Source organism: Mytilus galloprovincialis, chromosome 6 (genome assembly GCF_965363235.1).
Source record: "Mytilus galloprovincialis chromosome 6, xbMytGall1.hap1.1, whole genome shotgun sequence".
NCBI classification, from domain to species: Eukaryota; Metazoa; Mollusca; class Bivalvia; order Mytilida; family Mytilidae; genus Mytilus; species Mytilus galloprovincialis.
The window spans coordinates 49,945,679-49,965,308 of record NC_134843.1 but is presented as its reverse complement, the minus strand read 5'-3'; the positions used below and the strand labels follow the sequence as shown (position 1 = coordinate 49,965,308).

Here is a 19,630-nt window from a genome sequence, read left to right as displayed (position 1 = left end):
AAAATTGAACCAAACTATTAAATGCTATTATATAGTTGCAATTAGACCTTTTCAACATCTCTCGACACCGACTAATGACACATACTGTTTACAGGTAAAATGGAGGGGTCGTTTCAAAACAAAAACACAACACATTATGATAATCATATTTGATTTGGCGGTTATATACTGTATTGACTATATAGCTACAGAAGATATATCAAACAAAAATTAAATAGATAGATTTCTCTTTGTCTATCATATAATATTCTTATTACATGTATTAACATGGCATTTCACGTTGAATTGATTGAAAAATCACTGCAATCATTCCGGATTCTCATCAGCTTTCTCTTCAACTTTATGATTATGTGAGTCTGTCAAAGATTGCGCCTCATGACAATAAAAATAAATATGTTTCTGTTAAATTATTAGGGAACGACAATTTAACTTCAGGGGGGAGGAGGGTTACGGGTTTTTTTTTCTGAAAATTTTTTATTATAATCCCTTATTTAATAAAAAAAAACAAATTCTGGTCAGGCAGATGACAAAAAAATATTTCTCAATGCAGATTTATCCCATACCTTATGATATTGAATTTTGAAAAAAAGATAATTTGATAGATTGCGTTGAAAAACTAAACAAATTTCGAAAAAAACTACATGGCATTTAGAATATTTTGGAAAGTTGTACTATTGTCATTCAAATAAATTTCAAGCAATAAAATCAATATAGAGATCAATACTATTATTTTCAATGTTTACTTTGAGACGACCCAGTACATCTTACCTGTCGTAGTCATTCTCAACTATAGGTTTAGACAACTGTTAAAAAGGTCTATTATAACTTATTATGTCCATGATTATCATGATTATAATGTTATTTTAAAAAATACCTATCTAACGAATATAACGTAGTTATAATGACTAAATGCATCAATGATTGACATACAAACGTGATAGAGTAAAATATCATAAAAGTTTGTGATAATCACGTGCAATACAATTTAAAGATATAATAAAAACAACGATATAAACATCTAAATTGTATAAAGGCACATACTATCTCATTTGATGACGTTCATATACATGTAGAGTAGATAACTCGCTATTTAGAAGTCTTATATCCCCCGTTCCACACATCAATATTCTCCTTTCGCGGAGGACACTGCATTGCGAAAACATTCACATCTGTGGTCTCTTCCAAATTAAATTCAAGTACGCTAACAGTATTTTCCCTTCCATTCTGATTGTCTGATGACGTGGTCTTCTGATCAGGTTCATCTCCATAAGAAACAATTTTTGCTCTGTAAAAACCATTTAAGAAGTTTATCAACTCAGTGAAACTGTATACATGTTAATGTGTTTTAGTGACGAAAGAGAAACACAAGCAACGCAACTCATAAAAAAATGAAAATGCACTATTTGTATTCGAGATACGTCAGCTCCTAAAGTAAAATATAAATAATGTCTCTTGTGTGTTTTTTATTTAAATTTTACCACCACTCACGTGAGATGCAAAAAAACATATAATTCAAATTCATGGTACAATAAAGATCAATCCCAACAACATTTCATTAACTATTTAACATAATCGCATTCAGGAGGTCTTGATACAGATATGGTACAGGAATTCCCTTCTTATCATAAGGCACCATTGCACCGATGTTGATAAATAATCCCGAATCTTCACTATTCAGTATTTCCTTTCTGTATTTATACTGTTTTCCGTTTGAAATTTTGCAATGTTTTGTGAGTCATGTGTTTTTATGCCTCTCCTCGGCTTTGTGTCTCGCATTTTTTCAAAAATAACTAATAAGTTCTAAGACTTTGACTGATCGAACTTTTACAGTCTATACACAATAATATACCTGTAATGTAATTCTTAGAATTGTCAACTTTGGCAAAAATATTGAATAAGTGAGAAATTATTAAATATGAATATTTGATATTTCTAAATATTCATTTGATCACTTACTTTGACGCTTTGGTCATCAACTTGAAACAAACTACACCTAGTATCGCAATGATAACGACCACTGATACTGCAACTGGGGCCAAAATCATTATGACATCTATAAAATATGATATCAGCTGCATAGCATTCACGAACTACATATTGTGCAAACAATGATATCATTATAGAGGGGAATTCATTATAGAGGAAAATAACTTGCACTTCAAAAGATCTTTCAAGTTGAACATAAAATTTACAAATTTTACGAGAACTTGTTGTGAATAGGAAATTTAGGAAAAGTATTTCACAATAAGTTTTGTTTGCAATTAATAAATATAAAGATCTAATGAATTTATTTGAATCGAATTTAGCAGTAAATCAACAACTTAAAGGCTATTAACTAATTTTGAGGTTTTTTTATATGCAGTACTTATATTAGTTGTATACATCAAACATCTGAACTTGAGTATGGTTTATTTATGAAAAAAAGCTAAATGTACTTGTAAAAAGACATTTGAAAATTATTCCCAAAGAATTCTTGTCGTTAATTGGTTTTTATATTACAGTATTTCATGTGATTACTTCATACGCATTGCTTAATTATAGTAATAGTAACTTCTTTATTTGATACAGAGTTAAACATTATCAGTAGTATATAAAAATAGTCTAATTGGATTTACCTTTTTTGGTATCTGTCTCTTCTGCTGATTCGTCCACAATCTGAAAATAAATTTTCGATATTATATGCTTTTCAATTTGCTATAAAATATTAACAGCTAGAAGCTAATTCATCTTTCAAACGTTAAAATGGGGCACCTGAGATCACCCCCAGTTTTTGTTGGGGGTTCGTGTTGCTTATTCTTTTAATAGTTTTCTATGTTATGTCATGTGTACTATTGTTTGTCTGTTTGTCTTTTTCATTTTTAACCATCGCGTTGTCAGTTTATTTTCGATGTATGAGTTTGACTGTCCCTCTGGTATCTTTCGCCCCTCTTTTAAAACAAAAAGTTCTATATTGGAACCAAGAAAATAAATATCCAATCACTGGAACTAGTTCAGAACTTGGTTAAATTTATCCAATGAAGTTTAAACCCAACTTTTAGTAATTGGTTTAAAGCAGAGAAATAATACTATTTTTCATAAGTGTTACATGTATTATAAAGTTATTATCATTAGCATGATTAGCTGATAAAAGCTGATACATATTGAATAATTTATGTGAGAGATCATTTTGTTCTTATTTCGAATATTAAAATCGAGCAAATGAACTCAAACGTATTCCACGTTGCAAAGATGCCGGTACCGTCTCAATATAATTATCAACTTGTGAAAGTATATCTTAAATGATATGAATGAGTTTGTATATTGACGGTTATATCAAATAGCAAATTAAAACGACACCAATGTAGGTGTTCATAATGTTGTCAATATACCGGCAGTTGTTTACATGTTTTGCAGCTGTAATACTAATCGATATTTTTTTGAAGATGTTCTCTGATTTGTTTGTAATTTAAATTGTTGATTTTTTCTCTTTAATTTTTCGTTGCTCCAGATCATAGATGATCTTGAAAAAAACATGTCGTTTGTGAAAGATTTTCATCATCATTTAGATGAAGGCGATTACAATAAAACATTTGTAATTGTTATAAGTTTATTACAAACTAGCATATAAGATAATGCTATAGTATAAACTACAAATGAAATATAGTTTGGGACATAATACAAATGAAAACAGAAAGCAAATTAATAACAAGAAAAAAACATATAAAACAAATAGTACTTTATAATCTACTTTATGAATTGTGACCCTAGTTTCCAGTTGTCATTCAACAAACAACAAAGTTCAAATACCAAGGTTTTTAAACATGTTTGAATAAGTGACAAGATGAAATACTACAGATCTCAGTCTTTTTAAATGTTGTTCTTTCGTGAGTTTTGTTTCCTTTTAATTCAATATTTTCTTTGATACAACCAAATTTGAAAACAAAAGGTAAACACGCATGAATATAGAGCAATACATTAAACCATGATAACAAACAAAAAATACATACCAACGATATGCACGTTTTTGTCGTTGTATTACATGAATACTTAAGATCATCGTAAATTATGATACTGGTTTCCTCCCCAAAATTCTGGCCATCATAGGACAGGCTGATGTCATAACCCTCTGACCAAACTGCTTTGTTTACTGATCTCTTCTTCCTTGACGCTGGCAGATTTAAAGTTAACATGAATGGGTTTCTGTATTTAGCTAAAACAAGTTCATCCCTTGGTGTGTACAGCAGCTCATTTTCTAAAATCTGAAAAATTGAAATTCATTTAAAATGGAAAAAAATATCAACAGAATCCACCATAAAAGAGGGACGAAAGATACCAAAGGGACAGTCAAACTCATAAATCTAAAACAAACTGACAACGCCATGGCTAAAAATGAAAAGGACAAACAAACAACAGCACACACGACTCAACATAGAAAACTGAAGAATAAACAACACGAACCCCATCAAAAAACTAGGGGTGATCTCAGGTGCTCCGGAAGAGTAGGCAGAAACTACTCCACATGTGGCACCCGTCGTGTTGCTTATGTGATAACAAATAGTCTAATTCGGCAGGTCACATTCATGAAAGGGAAAGGGATTGTAGCTACGACGTAAGGAACATATCCGATATCATTTGTGAAACGGTTATTCCATAACGGTCAACCAACTCGTGATGGCGTCCGTAAAATTCACGAAGGGATGATTTCAACTTCACCATTTGGAACTCTTGGTGTAATAGCTTTCTGGTGAGCAGCAACCCTCTATCAACAAGATCATGATAAGAAATGCAAGCACGGGAATATCGTATCAATTTAGAGATTGCAAGTGCTGCTGGAATGTTGCTACTTAGAAATGGAAAGTTCACAATTGGAAAGCTGAAATCATCTCTTTTGTCGTAAAGTTTTGTTTTCAACCTACCCTCATTGTCAGTGTCTAAATGTAAGTCAATTTATGAGGCCGACTTAACTGTAGCTGTAGTATCCTTTATCTCTAGCTAGTTGGTTAAAAAATGTGTCAAGTTCAATATTTCTGAGTGTCCTTAAGGAATCTACCTCATTTTTTTCAAATTTTGAATCGTTAAGATTTGTATGATGCTTCTCATGACTATGTCCCTTCTGGAAAAAAACCAAGACTGCTTCGTCAAACGCATATTTCCTATTTAAGATTTAGAAGATCTGTTGTTTTCAATCGCATTCATCTCGAGTATCGAAAGTTGAAGACGAAAACGGCTTGAAAGATTGTAAAATTTGTACATTTGATCATTTAATTGGTTCAAAATTTAGCACATGGCATATTACCTCCAAGAATATATGTGTACAACTATACCTGAAAATGTCTTCGCTTACACCATACAGAGGTGGTTAGAAATTCTCCAAATACATTTATTGTTTCACATGCGCGAATTGTTAGCTTACATTCACCATCAAAAGGAAGACTGATACCAGTCGGTGGTAACGTGGTGTTATAAGAGCAATCCTCACCCACGTGTCCGTTATCACAACTACACACCCCTACAATTGTGAGCACAACACACTATTGATTACAACATGTAGAACTGTTTATGAAACAGTAGAAGTTGAAAAAGAAAAGAGATTTAATAAATGTTTTAAATGCTGTGAGATCATGAAACCAAATTTGTAAAGTGAAAACATTTTATATTCATTAGATATTAAAAGATCGGATCGTAATGTTGATTTTTAACAATAACATCATCTTATGTATACTTTTTCTGAGCTAAACTTTTTGTTTTCATTTTTCAGACAACTGCTACATAAACAGTAAAATCACAAAAAATACCGAACTCCGTGGAAACTGAAATTTAACACTTTAATTCATTCTTTCAACAACAAACAATGTGTTACCTGATTTACATAATCCATTATCATTGCAATTGTTCAGACATAATTCACTTGCAAAATATTCTAACAAAGTTTGTGATCCATCAGCAGATTTTTTAGTATACAGTGATTCAGTTTTTACAAGCTCTGTCAAAATACTTGTTACCATGGCATTTACTGTGTCTGTTAGAAACGTGGTATCGCCTGCAACCTAAAGGTATTACAACAAAAACATGCCTTAAATAGTAAAATATTTACATGTCTTAGAAAAATACCATATTAATAAGAATGAAATGTGTATTTAAAATATGAAACAGAAAATGCTGGAAACAATCGAACATAATTAGTCATTTATTTAGACTCCAGTAAACCACAAGATTCCTATATTAATAAAGATATCTATCCACCAGAGTCAAAATTGAGCATATTCTAACAACTTCAGCACACCAAGCAGCTTTAAACAATTGGAAAAGACTAATATTAGTCTTTTCCAATTGTTTAAAGCTGCACTAATGATTTAATTATGACGCAAATTATATTATTTTTTTTCTGAATGTTCTATAATTGTGATCACATGAACAAAGGCGACCATTATCTTGACCTCACAGCCCTCTGGAAATCTTTGAATAGGGGAATGAAAATCAAAGAAGAAACATTTTCTACCACTATAAGTCGTGCATTACGACATTTTCGACTGACATTAATTATATTTTTGTTCTTAAAAAGCTCGACAATCCTCGCGCTTTAAATATTAAAAATTATCTGACTTTCCTAGAGAAATATCGTAGCACATTCCTAACAGTGGTGAAATCTATATCTATACAAAAATTTAAATCGATTTTGGTTTTCAGGGTGAAATATTTCTCGTTGTGATAAGAAAGAGTTTTGGTTATTTCGTTATATCCCTGTTCTTAAATAATGAAAAAAGTTATACTTCTATATCCTTTACACACGCTTCTATGAACTTGTCGACAGGTGTATCAACATAATCTTTGTACATATCATTCTGTAACGCGTTGTTAATGCTGTTAAAACATATGGTATATGCTCCATCAGACGTCCAACCATTTCGAAAAGTTGATGGTGACTGTAAAATAAATTAGTTATCAATGTTGTTTATAATCTATTGTGAAATGCGTTTTTTTGACATAAATGTGAATATTTTCAAACATTTCTTAAATGGACAGATTCATACAGAGTTAATTTTTTCTTTACTTTCTTGTCCACATTTATCATAGATTTATTATTCCTTTAACATTGTTTAATCAGAGAAATAAAAAAGGCTCACTTAGTCTTCGAATTGAAATTACCTCAATCTCTGTCTCATTTACGTCATCACTATATATCAATGGCTTGAAGTCTACCACGTCATCATTATTATTTAAACTGTGTTTACTTATTTTATGAGGGAAATTAGCGGATCGTCTTCTCCGTTGAGGCTGAGGCAGAGGCTGAAAGCAAGAATTGTATTGTACAAATGAATCGAATGAATTTGATGGCTCTGTACATTGCTCAGTGCTTTCTGTTAAATTACATTTTACACTATTAACGTCATCTAGTGAGTCGGTACTCCAATATGAATGGTCACATGAACAATATGTTGCTAAATCAGGGTTAATTTCATTGTTGTCAACAATAACAATCGAATTATTTGCATCGTTGTTTGTTTTGAGAAATTCCGGCTCTTCATTAAAAAGTTGTTCATCAACCATTTCTGATGATATCCTGTTAAAAAATATATAAAATAGAGTTACGAACGTTATTCTATTACATATAAACAATATGTATCACATTTGTATTATTACTAGCATAAACTGTAGTTTTGCAACTAATTTATGATACCAATGAAGTTTTACTGAATGTGTAAAAACGTAAACTTTACGTCATGGTTCATTCATCTAAATCAAACAACTTTTTTTGTATCAGATCTTAATTTAACCTAATCAATGATTTTAACGTGTTTTTAAACATTTTTAGTTTTTTATAGTATTCTTGTAATATAAATTCTTTTTAAGCATTAGTTACTACCAATTTGATCAGGTCATAGCACTAGATCGTGTTTTCCTGGACTGATGTACGATTTTCTGTCTGCAATTTCATTCAAATTACAACAGATGGTAAGTATCATATATATTTTTATTGTTAATTCGTATATTTCAATTAATGTGATAAGTTCAGGGATAATAGTATTCTCGTAATATAAATTCTTTTTATGCATTACCTACTACCAATTTGATCAGGTCATAGCACTAGATCGTGTTTTCCTGGACTGATGTACGATTTTCTGTCTGCAATTTCATTCAAATTACAACAGATGGTAAGTATCATATATATTTTTATTGTTAATTCGTATATTTCAATTAATGTGATAAGTTCAGGGATAATAGTATTCTCGTAATATAAATTCTTTTTATGCATTACCTACTACCAATTTGATCAGGTCATAGCAATAGATCGTATTTTCCTGGACTGGTGTATTATTTTCTGTCTGCAATTTCATTCGGATTACAACAGATGGTAAGTATCATATACATTTTTATTGTTAATTCGTATATTTTAACTAATGTGATTAGTTCAGGGATAGTCACATGTTGGACCATATTTTCGAAGGTAGATAGAAAAAGGCGGATAGCAAAAAAGCATATTAGCTCGGACGTCATGTAATAAATTTCACGATATTGTAAAAAAGTTTTCAAAAATGTGTTTTTATGATCGAATATCTGAAGAAAAAATCTTCAAATACATACGATGTACAAAAACAAAACATAAAAATTTCAATGAAATAGCATCTAATATGTTTTAATTTCAGGAGACAATATAATAAACAACAAAATCCAATGATCGAATGTATTACACTGACAATTTATGATACAAATATGATCGGAAATAAATAAAAATGATGTCAATACATGATATATCGACAAAAATAAGTATATCGATATCGGACTTCGTCTTAAGTCAATATACTTCTTTCGTGTCATTATATCCTTGTATTGACCTCATACAAAGGCTATAATTGTATTCTATAGGTTTGTATACTTGAGATACCGGTAATGAAGGGTCTGAAATATTGTGTAGACATTTATGCATAATTTAAGATTTGATTCTACAATGTAATGTATATTTTTTTTAAATTTTATTTCTTTCATTTAATTACAGTTCGTTCAATTATTCACACAAACTATCATAAACTACTCGATTGAAGGTAATTTTTTTTTTCTAGAATTTTCATTTTTACTTAGTTCGTTGAATTGCAGTTGTTTTACTGCCTTTTTAAAAAGCTTAAACAGTGGATTAATATTTAAAAACACAATACCTCCAAGAATCTGCAAAGATCTGACCATCATTGATCGGTCCATAGTCACGGTGAGTGAAGTCATCTGATGGATCTTTTGATGTACTAGGAACGCCACACAGACCTTTTGCAGTATTAATATCTTTCACAGCCGGCTTTATAGAAATTACGCTTATAAATCGTCTTGCTATGGAAAACTGTATTTCTGTTGCAATTGGCAAAATAATCTAAATTGAAAAATTATAGAAACGTTCTCACAGCAGTGTAGACAATGGTGGACGAAATATTGTCTTAGCGTGCTCAGGTTATCAATTGACTTGGTCAGATTATGTGAACTTTCCTCAGTAACGGTGAAATATTACATTGTTCTTGTTATAGACTTTAAAATTCAAATTTAAATATAAACAACATTTTTGAAATCATAATTCTCATAATGCTTTCTAATGTTTGGATACATTCTATAACATTTGGAATAGTTAAAAACAAACTATTCTTAAAAATATTCTTTAAATTCTTAAAAAAACATGTTTTTGAGAAATGCATTGATAGTAAATCATCTAATTTATTTGCTGTTAATCAGATACCCTCATCATAATGTCATGTTGATATGATCAAAACTGCAATTAGCAAATGTTGATACAAAAGTGAAATTTCGTATGTCTTCTTAGAGCAGTTAAGACATACGTATGATGTGTTATCTTATTAAATATTTTCTTATTTATAGAAATAGTTTTGGAAATGATTTCATAGAGGGAAGTATAAGTTAGGTTTGTGTTACTTTTAAATGTGCTATGTCTACGTTTACTTCGACCAAAACGCCTTTTAATATATGAAACTTTAACACAACCGATAGCTTGAAAACTTTGGCGTCAATAAAAATCCTTACTCATTGTTTCAGTTGAAGCATACAAACCTTGTAATTATTATTAGTGTTTTCGATAACCATATCTGTCTTGTCGCAATATGTCAGTGATACAACAGGTTGCTGAAGGAAATATTTTTCTGTTCTTGAAATCTGTTCACATGTACGTAGAACAAATAATGACTCTTTGCTCCGTATTGCTATTCCACAGATGCATGAAGTACCGGGAAATCTGGAACCACAACTTGTAAATAATGCATGTATCTGAAATATATAGAGATATGTAGACATCAGGTTAATTCCAATTGAAAAGAAAATCAAGATTATAAAGACTCTGAAGAACAAGTTGTGTAGTTGATCTGGATATATGTGATTCTTCAGCAAGGATGACTTCCCAACAATGTAAACTAGCATATGAATAATAATAAAAAAAGTCCTTGTATTTCGGATATTTTGTTTTTGTTTATAGTGTTTCCGAATCTATTTAAACATGTGTGCCATATACAAATAAGGGTTAACATATCGACATTTAGGACAAAAACTACTACATGTATAAGGAGCTAACTGACAATAAGGGCTTATTTCACCAATTTGTAGACAATGTTTTAGCTGATAATTTTTGCTGTGTACAATTTTTCCTTATAGTCTTAAATTACTGAAAGACAATAACTGCTTTGACTGACAATTTCGACCGTCTTCACATGTTGAAGATTCTCAACTGCCACTAGTAAACCAATCTTGATCAGCAAGTCATTTTGGTCTGAACCGCTCTTAAATTTTGTACTGTTCAGACCATTCGCTTGTACTTATTTAAGATATGTTAAGTCTATGTTCGGACTGACCAGAAGTTGATTTCATTACTAGCCTATTGAATTGCCTGAAAAAAACTGAACAGTACTGAATCGTCTGCTCGATCGGGAACGGTGTAACTAGTACTGAATTTAAGGAGCGATCTTAACAATTTGACTGTTATACTCGTATGTAGCTCTTGTCTTGATGATAATGTTTCCTGTCTAATAATAAGCGAAATATACAAAAGGAAAACTCAAAGTTAAAACTCCAAAATAAACTCAAACGCTAGGTTAAATAAAAAAGATAATGACCATAGACAAACAAAAATAGTCTTTCTGTTATTGTTTTCAAGATAATACACAATAAATACAAACTATTTCTAAACACTGCCATTTCATTTTTTTTGTTGGTTGTAATGTTCATTATGATAGGCAACAATGTAGAACTAATGATAGAAATCGCAATTTGAGGAAAATATAACTGTTGGCCATGTATACTTAATAGTAAATCTTGTCTTGTTCATATGTTTTGCTTTGACAGTTTCTATCTATGCATTGTGTTTTTCAAGATCATACTCAAAAGTGTACATGGTGTAAAAATGGTAATAAAAAGTATTGAAAGGGCAATGACTCCGGAAATTTTATTACAATAATGACGATTTCGGAAATCTATCCTATTTGTAGTTTTTGTAATATGTCCAATGATGATTCTCAAGTAATAACACATTGATACTTTTGGTGATTGTTTCAGAGTTTGTAGCAATTTTTTGTAGGTATACATGTTGTACATATATAGTTTCAAGTATATATTAACATGTAAGCAGGTATATGTCTTTTTTTTTACTTGTAAAGTAGTTTTATCGTTAACGCCAAATATGGTGCAACTTTGTCTTACACTAATTAGCCAATATTCTAAGTATGTACCCCAAAAGTTTACACTCATGATTTCTGAACGGGAATAATCAATACAATTGTACTTAGATTGGTTTAATAACACTAGTTAGTTAGAAAAAGCATTTTGGGCGTATAACTCCTTTATTTAATTTTATCTCTTCATTTGACAATATGTATTTTCTATCATGCTTAGAATATTTTAGTCCGGTTGATCGGTGAAAAAAATGCTTAAATAATGAGGAAAGCACCAAATTTATCATGATGGTATATTTTTGTGTACTGAGGAATATTAGCTATGAACCCACCCTCAAAATTCAATATGGCGACTTATTTCAAGATGGCTGCCGTACGTTCTAAAATATTTTCAAGTATTGCACAAGCCACAGTGGATTTGATGCTGGAAGCACACAAATCAACATATTTGAATGACTTGGTGTACTTAGCAAGATTTTGTTTTGATCTAGCTTTAAAATACAAAATGGCGGCTATTTTCAAAATGGCCGCCTTGCAAAATAAGCAAATATTCATTATTTAGAATTGACCTGAAAAAAACATTTTATTGATGCATAGTGTCATTTAGTATCCGTCCCAGCTCTATGCTTTTTGATTTTGCCTTGATTGTAATTTCATAAACAAAGAAGTAGCTTTCATATTTGTTGTCTTTGGTAACACATAAAAACTGTGATTTGGGATTTATCTGCCTTAAGATATTATTCAGTGCCTATCTTATTTCTTGGGTCGCATTATTTTGCAATTTGAGATATTAAACTGTGAATTGAGAATCATTTAAACACATATCAGTGCAATGGAAGGAATTGAGGACAACAAGGACAAGAAAATTGAAATGGCAGAAAGTGAATCACTTGAGGATATGAAGAAACCCACAGCTGAAGATGCTTTAACAGAGGACAGTTCAGAAATGACTATTGAACAATTGTAACAAGAATTTTTAGCAGATATAAAATCTTATGCTCAAAGAACAGCTGAGATTCACCGCAATATGAAACAGAGCGAAACGTGAATTGATAAAATATGTGTTGGTTTCGTTACGTTTGAAGTTGAACAGAAAGAGGCAATAAATATTAATAACGAACAGGTGAGAGCAATATCTCAGCAACTTCACCTGTCTTAAGACAGGATAGACCACAAGGCTATTAATAATTCTGCGGAATTGATGGTCAGACCAATAAGATATTCAATGTTGTGGTGAGACGAATGGACAAGCTGACAACAACTGAGGAAGGAGACACAGTTCAGTTTAAAAGTGCATTTGAATAGCAGGGTACCTTCCAACAACTGGCATCTGTTGTAAATGAATAAATGGACAATCGAAATAAAGAAGTTAAATTTCCTGCAAAGGCACATCATCTAAGCCAAAATTTGACCTTAGCCAGTACAACGCAAGTTTATCAAAAGTACACAACAAAATCCATGCCTTGGGTCTTTCAATAACAATCTCCGTTTAAGAACATACTATATACCTCTAGTACTAATCAAGGATACCAGCAAAAGGCTTATGTGTCTTCTTACGCACACAGAGCAACACACCATTACAGAAAAAATGGTTGCAAGTTGATTCTATCAAGTTTCTCCAATGCTGAATGTAGTGCCTACTTTCGGTATCATCCCCGTCGAGACAATGGCAATCCCACATTTATCACTCCAGTTAAGACAACCTTGTCAGTTCCTGAAGCTCTAACAGGCTTCCCATAACAGCAAGCTGACTCTTCTGACCGATACAGGAAAGGACACAGGAAACCAAAAGAGTGTTGCAACAGTTTTTTTTAAGACTCCTCATTGGAGAGAGAATATACCCGATGGCAAGAAAATCTTGGTGAAAGGCACCGGAGCCGAATCCCACAGATCCCAAAAATGCAAAAACCTAATAGAAAAGGATGAATGACCTGGGACGCGTTTTTTTTTTTTTGAACGAACTGCCGGTAGATGACAATGGGAAAACAGAAAAAATGTGTGTAGGCCCCAGATTACCAGGCCGATGTTGGCTTTGAGTACGCTCACAAGTTAAACACAGATGATGATTCCAATGCCTTAAAAAAGCATCCATTTGGAGCAGCGCTTCAGTAAGAAAGACGATCAAACCGAATTGGAACCGAAGCATTCCGTCAAGGATGTAAAAACAAAGATTCTTCAAGGCATGTAAAAGAGAGGAACACAGAAACATTCAACAAGGCGTTAAAACAATTGAAAACCTTAATAGCAAACCAGATGGCGATATATAGGAATCAAAAAGTGCCAATTATGACCATCTACAAGTCTACTTTGTTGATGGCGCAGTATCACCGACCAATAAAGAAAATATGAGCAGTCATCTCATAAATGTTATGATGGTATGATACTAAACCCCTAACGGGAAGGATTGTGCCTGACGTTCATATGATGAAATCATAATCTTTCAGTCAAGTTAATTGAAGTCTGGAGCTGGCATGTCAGTTAACTGCTAGTAGTCTGTAGTTATTTATGTATTATTGTCATTTTGTTTATTTTCTTTGGTTACATCTTCTGACATCAGACTCGGACTTCTCTTGAACTAAATTTTAATGTGGGTATAATGCGTTTACTTTTCTACATTGGCTAGAGGTATAGGGGGAGGGTTGAGATCTCACAAACATGTTTAACCCCGCCGCATTTTTGCGCCTGTCCCAAGTCAGGAGCCTCTGGCCTTTGTTAGTCTAGTATTATTTTAATTTTAGTTTCTTGTGTACAATTTGGAAATTAGTATGGCGTTCATTATCACTGAACTAGTATATATTTGTTGAGGGGCCAGCTGAAGGACGCCTCCGGGTGCGGGAATTTCTCGCTACATTGAAGACCTGTTGGTGACCTTCTGCTGTTGTTTTTTTTTTTCTATGGTCGGGTTGTTGTCTCTTTGGCACATTCCCCATTTCCATTCTCAATTTTATTTTTGATAATGAGGTGCATAACCTCACACAAATTGTCACAAAACTAGCTGATGTTAGGCTTTCAACTAATCAGCATAACCGTGTATTTGCCGATCAATTTAACTGCGGTTCTTCTGATCAAATAATTATGGAAGATCACCAGGTCCATGGAAGATCCCCTGATCAATATACACGTGGAAGATATCCTAAGCAATACAATCGCGGTAGATCGTCAGGTAGAAATACACCCAAGCTTAATGATTATCGATCAGCAACCCACTCAATAAACTAGAGATCATATAGTCCTTAAAGACAACGGTTAGTATGTCCACGGACAAACTCCAGAAAACCCGGTTATTTCAGACAACGGTCACCGTCACCACGATACGGTGAAAATCAAAGTGCAACCCTAACAATGTAGTCTTTAAACATCAATGGGTCGGGCTAGTAGCCAAACGCACGATTCCAAAGTCTATTGACCATTAAACATCACCTCATCACAAAATCGAACAGAGGCCCACGGCCTCGTCCAATATTGTCATCAGACGAACCATGTTAAAGAGTTTAGCAGTACGAGATACTATACATGACCAGAACATGCAGATTGTGAGCATGATTGTGGACACTGCTGCAATGATAACATTGGTAAATGAGAAATTAATTTTGGCAGAAAAATGGAGATTTGAAGAACTTAACGCTACGTGGTTTTGGTTAACAGCTTTTTATTGGGAAGATTATAAAGAACGACTCTCGACATTAATAGAATCATACAATAGGATGTGTGCAAAGAGCCAATAACAGACGAATTTATACTTAGGCTAGATATTTTGGACACACTGAACGCAGTGATAAACCTGAGTACTCCCACAATTACCATCAACAATAAAGTGATAAATACGGCAGTTGTTAACCGTGGAAACGAGATTTCAAATTTGCATAAAACGCACCATCACAGTTCCGCCAAATTCAAAAATGACTGATACCATTAAAACTAATACAAGTGTTGACCAAGATGCATTCTCGCTGAATAGTTGCGAATTGGTTTCGCACGTACATGTAGTTGGAAAAGGAAATAGTTGCCCCTTAACCATGGCAATCGTCTAATCAGCCTCAAAAATGTACACCTATTGATTACATAGAATAATTTGACGATGTAGTGGGTACGGCAGATGAAAACGCGATGAGTGACGTAAGACATGGCATTGAAGAGACACGAGACAAGGTGCCCTCTGTACTGCCTCAAAGTTCAGATGAGTTACCTAATATTCCACCACATTTAGCCGACCTATATCAACGTTCAAACGAGTCGTTTCAACCTATTTCATTCCAACCAAAAATACTGAAAGCGTTTAAAGAACAATTAAAATAACATTAAAATGATTAAAATTTTGAATTTCACTATTTGTTTTTGTTTATGCAGCCAGATTTGCAAATGGGTGTGTTAGAAATAACCAAATTATTTGTTGTGTATTATATAATTAATTGATAACAAATTCAAGAACATGAAGTCTATTTTTAAAGAATCATTACTTTAATTTCCGAAATTATATAGAATACCTTTAGGACAATCTTGATATTTATACCGTTTTTCCGCCATCTTGAAAATGGCAGCCATATTGGATTTTTTCAGAATGGGTCCATAGCTGAAATCACAGGGTATAAAACCAAGAACTACTATGCATAGTTTCATGCTTTCCTCATCAAGTGAGCAATTCTGCTCTATATCTGCACCAATCGGCCAGACTATTTCTACCTATCCTTGTTTTATGAATAACTTGAGAAATGTACTGGTTATCAGTCTTTGTTGTGTTAACTTTTTTGCCAGAATATTTAATCCCGGGCTTTCTCTCCGAGGTAAGACGTAAGATGCTCATTTATATGTATGCCTTGTATATTTGTGGGGATATATAGGTCATCAATGATCTTTATCTTGAATTGAAGTCCTGTCATGTATTGTTGTCATTTTAGTGTTATATCTAACATTGCCATGTGGCACTTTGTAGTGGTATTCAGCATTTGTGGATTCTAATAAATTCTAAAGAACTTCTGGAAAATTTTTAATCTCGATCTATTTCTGAAATTTATTCTAACATACTTTTGATTTTGTAACCCTGTAACCCAACATTTTCCATGTGATATTATACAATTTTTTTGTATAAACATTGAACGACAAATTTTCTCTTATGTGACGTATACATTTCCTGACGTCAGACACGCGAAGCAATGAAGGTGTTTTTATGCTTTTTTGTAAAATTGTTTCTTTTAAAATTGTAACACGGTGATGACTGCTGAACTCATATTTTGAATTTTGACTATTTTATTTATTGTGTCTGTTTAGTTCAAGCATCGTCGTAAATATTACGAATCTTTTGATGTGTTTCCCTCTGTTAAAATTTGTTACCCGGATTTTTTTCTCTAAATCTATTTATGACGTTAGATCAGAGGTATACTACTGCTTTAACATATTAGTAATCATCTTAGTTAAGACGTAGGAAGCAGCACAAATAGGTGTAAGCCTCTAAGATCTCGAATATGTTTGTATTGAATATTTTGTCCAGTTTATTCCTTACAAAATGACGTACAAACACTTCATTTCAACAACTCCGCCCTTTATGTAATTTATATAGTTGTTCGGGGAAATAAATACCACATTCTATATTTGTGTCAGAAAAATATCAGATGTTGCAGAAATTAATCAGTTTTGATAAAAATAGACAGTCGTTCTAATTTAGAAATTTTTAAGAAACTAAGGTTTCAACTCCCTCAGGCAAAGTTGGCTTTAGATGAATTTGGCTATTCCTTTTAGGTGTTTTTGATATATACATGTAGCTCTTCAACGAATTCGGTACTTATAGATCTTCAAATTTCAAATGTTTGGCTTTAAGCGTTTCTGATGAAGGTAAATCCAGAAAAGCGCTTCGGACGAAATAAATTAATTCACGTGTTGTTTTCAATTTTTTTCCCAAATGATTCTGGTTGAAAAGGATACTACTTTAATTGTAGGAGAGAAGACATTTTAAATATCAACCATCAGGTCCAATAATTGAGACATTTACATTTTTCTAAGTCAAGCTATCACGAACTGTTTTATTGATATTTAGCACATTTTACCATACATACAAAAAGACTTACCCAATAAGGACCAATATCATTTCTGTACATAACAAATTCTCCAACTTCCATGTAATCATAGTATGCTCCATCAAATGTCCTGAAATGTGGATCGTTGTAAGACTGACATAATCTGTTTTTCAGAACAGAATCTTTATCTACTACGTTTATCTACAATAAATTGCAAAAGTTCGTATAATTTGCTCATCGATTTGATAATTTTACACGTTATTTAAATACACAACGCTTTAGCAATAGAATTGACTATATCTTGTTTAAAATGATTTTCCACGTTAAATTAACACGTCGAATCCATATATCTTTCTTCGTCAAACAAAATTAATGTATATTTTTTCTGGTTCTTTTAAAAAAAAAGTATGATGAAAAGGAAGATGCTGACAGTGCATTTCACATAAGACAATGAGAGAAGAATTTTTCTACAATTTGAATGCTTATTATTTGTTTGTTTTGTATTCTCAGTTGCAATTGGTTTATGATGATTTGATAATCTGAGAAAAGTGAATATATGTTGAAATTAATTCAAAATAAATTCAAGCTGCATATCCTTTCATGAAAGTAATTTTCAGTTGATTCTATAATGGGTATTAACAAGTGTCAAAATGTGAACTAATGTTTTAATGGTGAAGTTACCATTCATTTAGATCTTGACAGAAATTAGCTAATTCATCAGTATAACGATATATGATTCTAGTTAAACAAGTACTTCACGATTAAACCTGATTTTCATTTGTAATTTTAGTGAACCACATTTCGCTTTTTAATTTTTTTTTTGATATTGTGATGCATGTCCCTATTTGTCAAAACAGGACTTCAAACCTTAAAGTCTGAAATATGTAAATAAATGTTAAACATTCAATAAATTTAGAAAACATTATATATTTATTAATTTGGATTTAGAAGAATCCGCCTTAACATGTAACTATTTTTTTAAATTCTTAAAGTTATTTTGAATATACAATCGACAAGAACAAATCTACGTATTTGATTCAACTTCATTCAGAAAACAACCGGATGCATCAACAGAGATAACGTCCTTACTGCGGACGCATCACCAATCAAGAGATATAATGCCTTGCTAGAAAATGTCAATGAACATTAAACGACACAGTCCTGAAAATGATGGTGTGCTTATATTAAATGCACAATACACAAAAAAGTGCTAACACCGAACACATTTTGTCTTGATTTTAGGTGACGAACAAGCCGCAAAAATTTCATTGATTTAAAACAACTGTCGATACTTTTTGTACAATTTATCAGAAAAAAATTAACATGGTTTGATGAATAACAAATGGTTTACGTTCTTAATTACCGTTATTTGGTTTATTTGCACATCTCTCCAGATATTATTCTGTGTCGAAATATATTTAGATGACGTCGACAGTCTTAGGTATGCATATCTACTGTTTGTATTATACATTCCATCATTATATCCATACACTTGTAAGGTTCTCTTTTCCGCCCAGTCAAGATTTCCTACTCTGATACCACAAAATTCCGTTTTGAATACAATATCTCTTTTAATTACGTTATTAATACAAGTTGACGCACTATAATAAGATTGCGATAGGTAAAAGTTGAGATCACATTGAGATCTAAAAACTGGATGCGATGAAATACATCCCACAGGAACTGTTGATGTAAAGGTAATATTGATAGATTCCCCTTCGGTTACTGTGTAATAAGTTCTATCAGACTAAAATTAAAACAAATGATTAAAGATAATGCTGAAAAAATATATGATAAAATTGAAATCAAAATCAGTTGATTTGCGAGTTTCAAAAAAAATTAAAAGCTCTAACCTATGAAACGAATGAAAAATTACTGTAATATTCCCCACTTCGAACAGACATGTTCTTATGTTGAAATTGGTGGTGGATTAAACCTGGTCGAATAGCGAGGTACACCTCTCACTTGGCCGACAGTCGCATAATTTTGAAA

The 19,630-nt window shown here is 32.2% G+C and overlaps 1 protein-coding gene across 1 annotated transcript; it reads right to left on the bottom strand.

Annotated features, from left to right (window-relative positions):
• Positions 1–505: 505 nt before the first annotated feature.
• LOC143078483 (von Willebrand factor D and EGF domain-containing protein-like) lies at positions 506–18,438 on the bottom strand. Its single transcript, XM_076253342.1, has 12 exons — positions 18,406–18,438; positions 17,690–17,839; positions 10,024–10,236; positions 9,132–9,337; positions 7,126–7,540; positions 6,750–6,902; positions 5,840–6,026; positions 5,304–5,488; positions 3,987–4,238; positions 2,616–2,655; positions 1,957–2,053; positions 506–1,285 (listed from the first exon to the last, which is right to left on the bottom strand). The coding sequence occupies exons 1-12, from the start codon at positions 18,436–18,438 to the stop codon at positions 1,087–1,089; spliced, it is 2,130 nt and encodes a 709-aa protein (XP_076109457.1). The 3' UTR covers positions 506–1,086.
• Between the last annotated feature and the right edge of the window lie 1,192 nt (positions 18,439–19,630).

What these genes read in the sequence shown, in the direction of transcription:
- LOC143078483 (XM_076253342.1), bottom strand. Translation starts at nt 18,438, where the DNA reads ATGTGGTTCACTAAAATTACAAATGAAAATCAG. An exon ending in TAAATGAGACAGAGATTGAG is followed by an intron (nt 6,903 to 7,125) that starts GTAATTTCAATT and finishes TTTATTTTACAG; the next exon opens with TCACCATCAACTTTTCGAAA. An exon ending in CGTGTGTAAAGGATATAGAA is followed by an intron (nt 6,027 to 6,749) that starts GTATAACTTTTT and finishes TAATACCTTTAG; the next exon opens with GTTGCAGGCGATACCACGTT.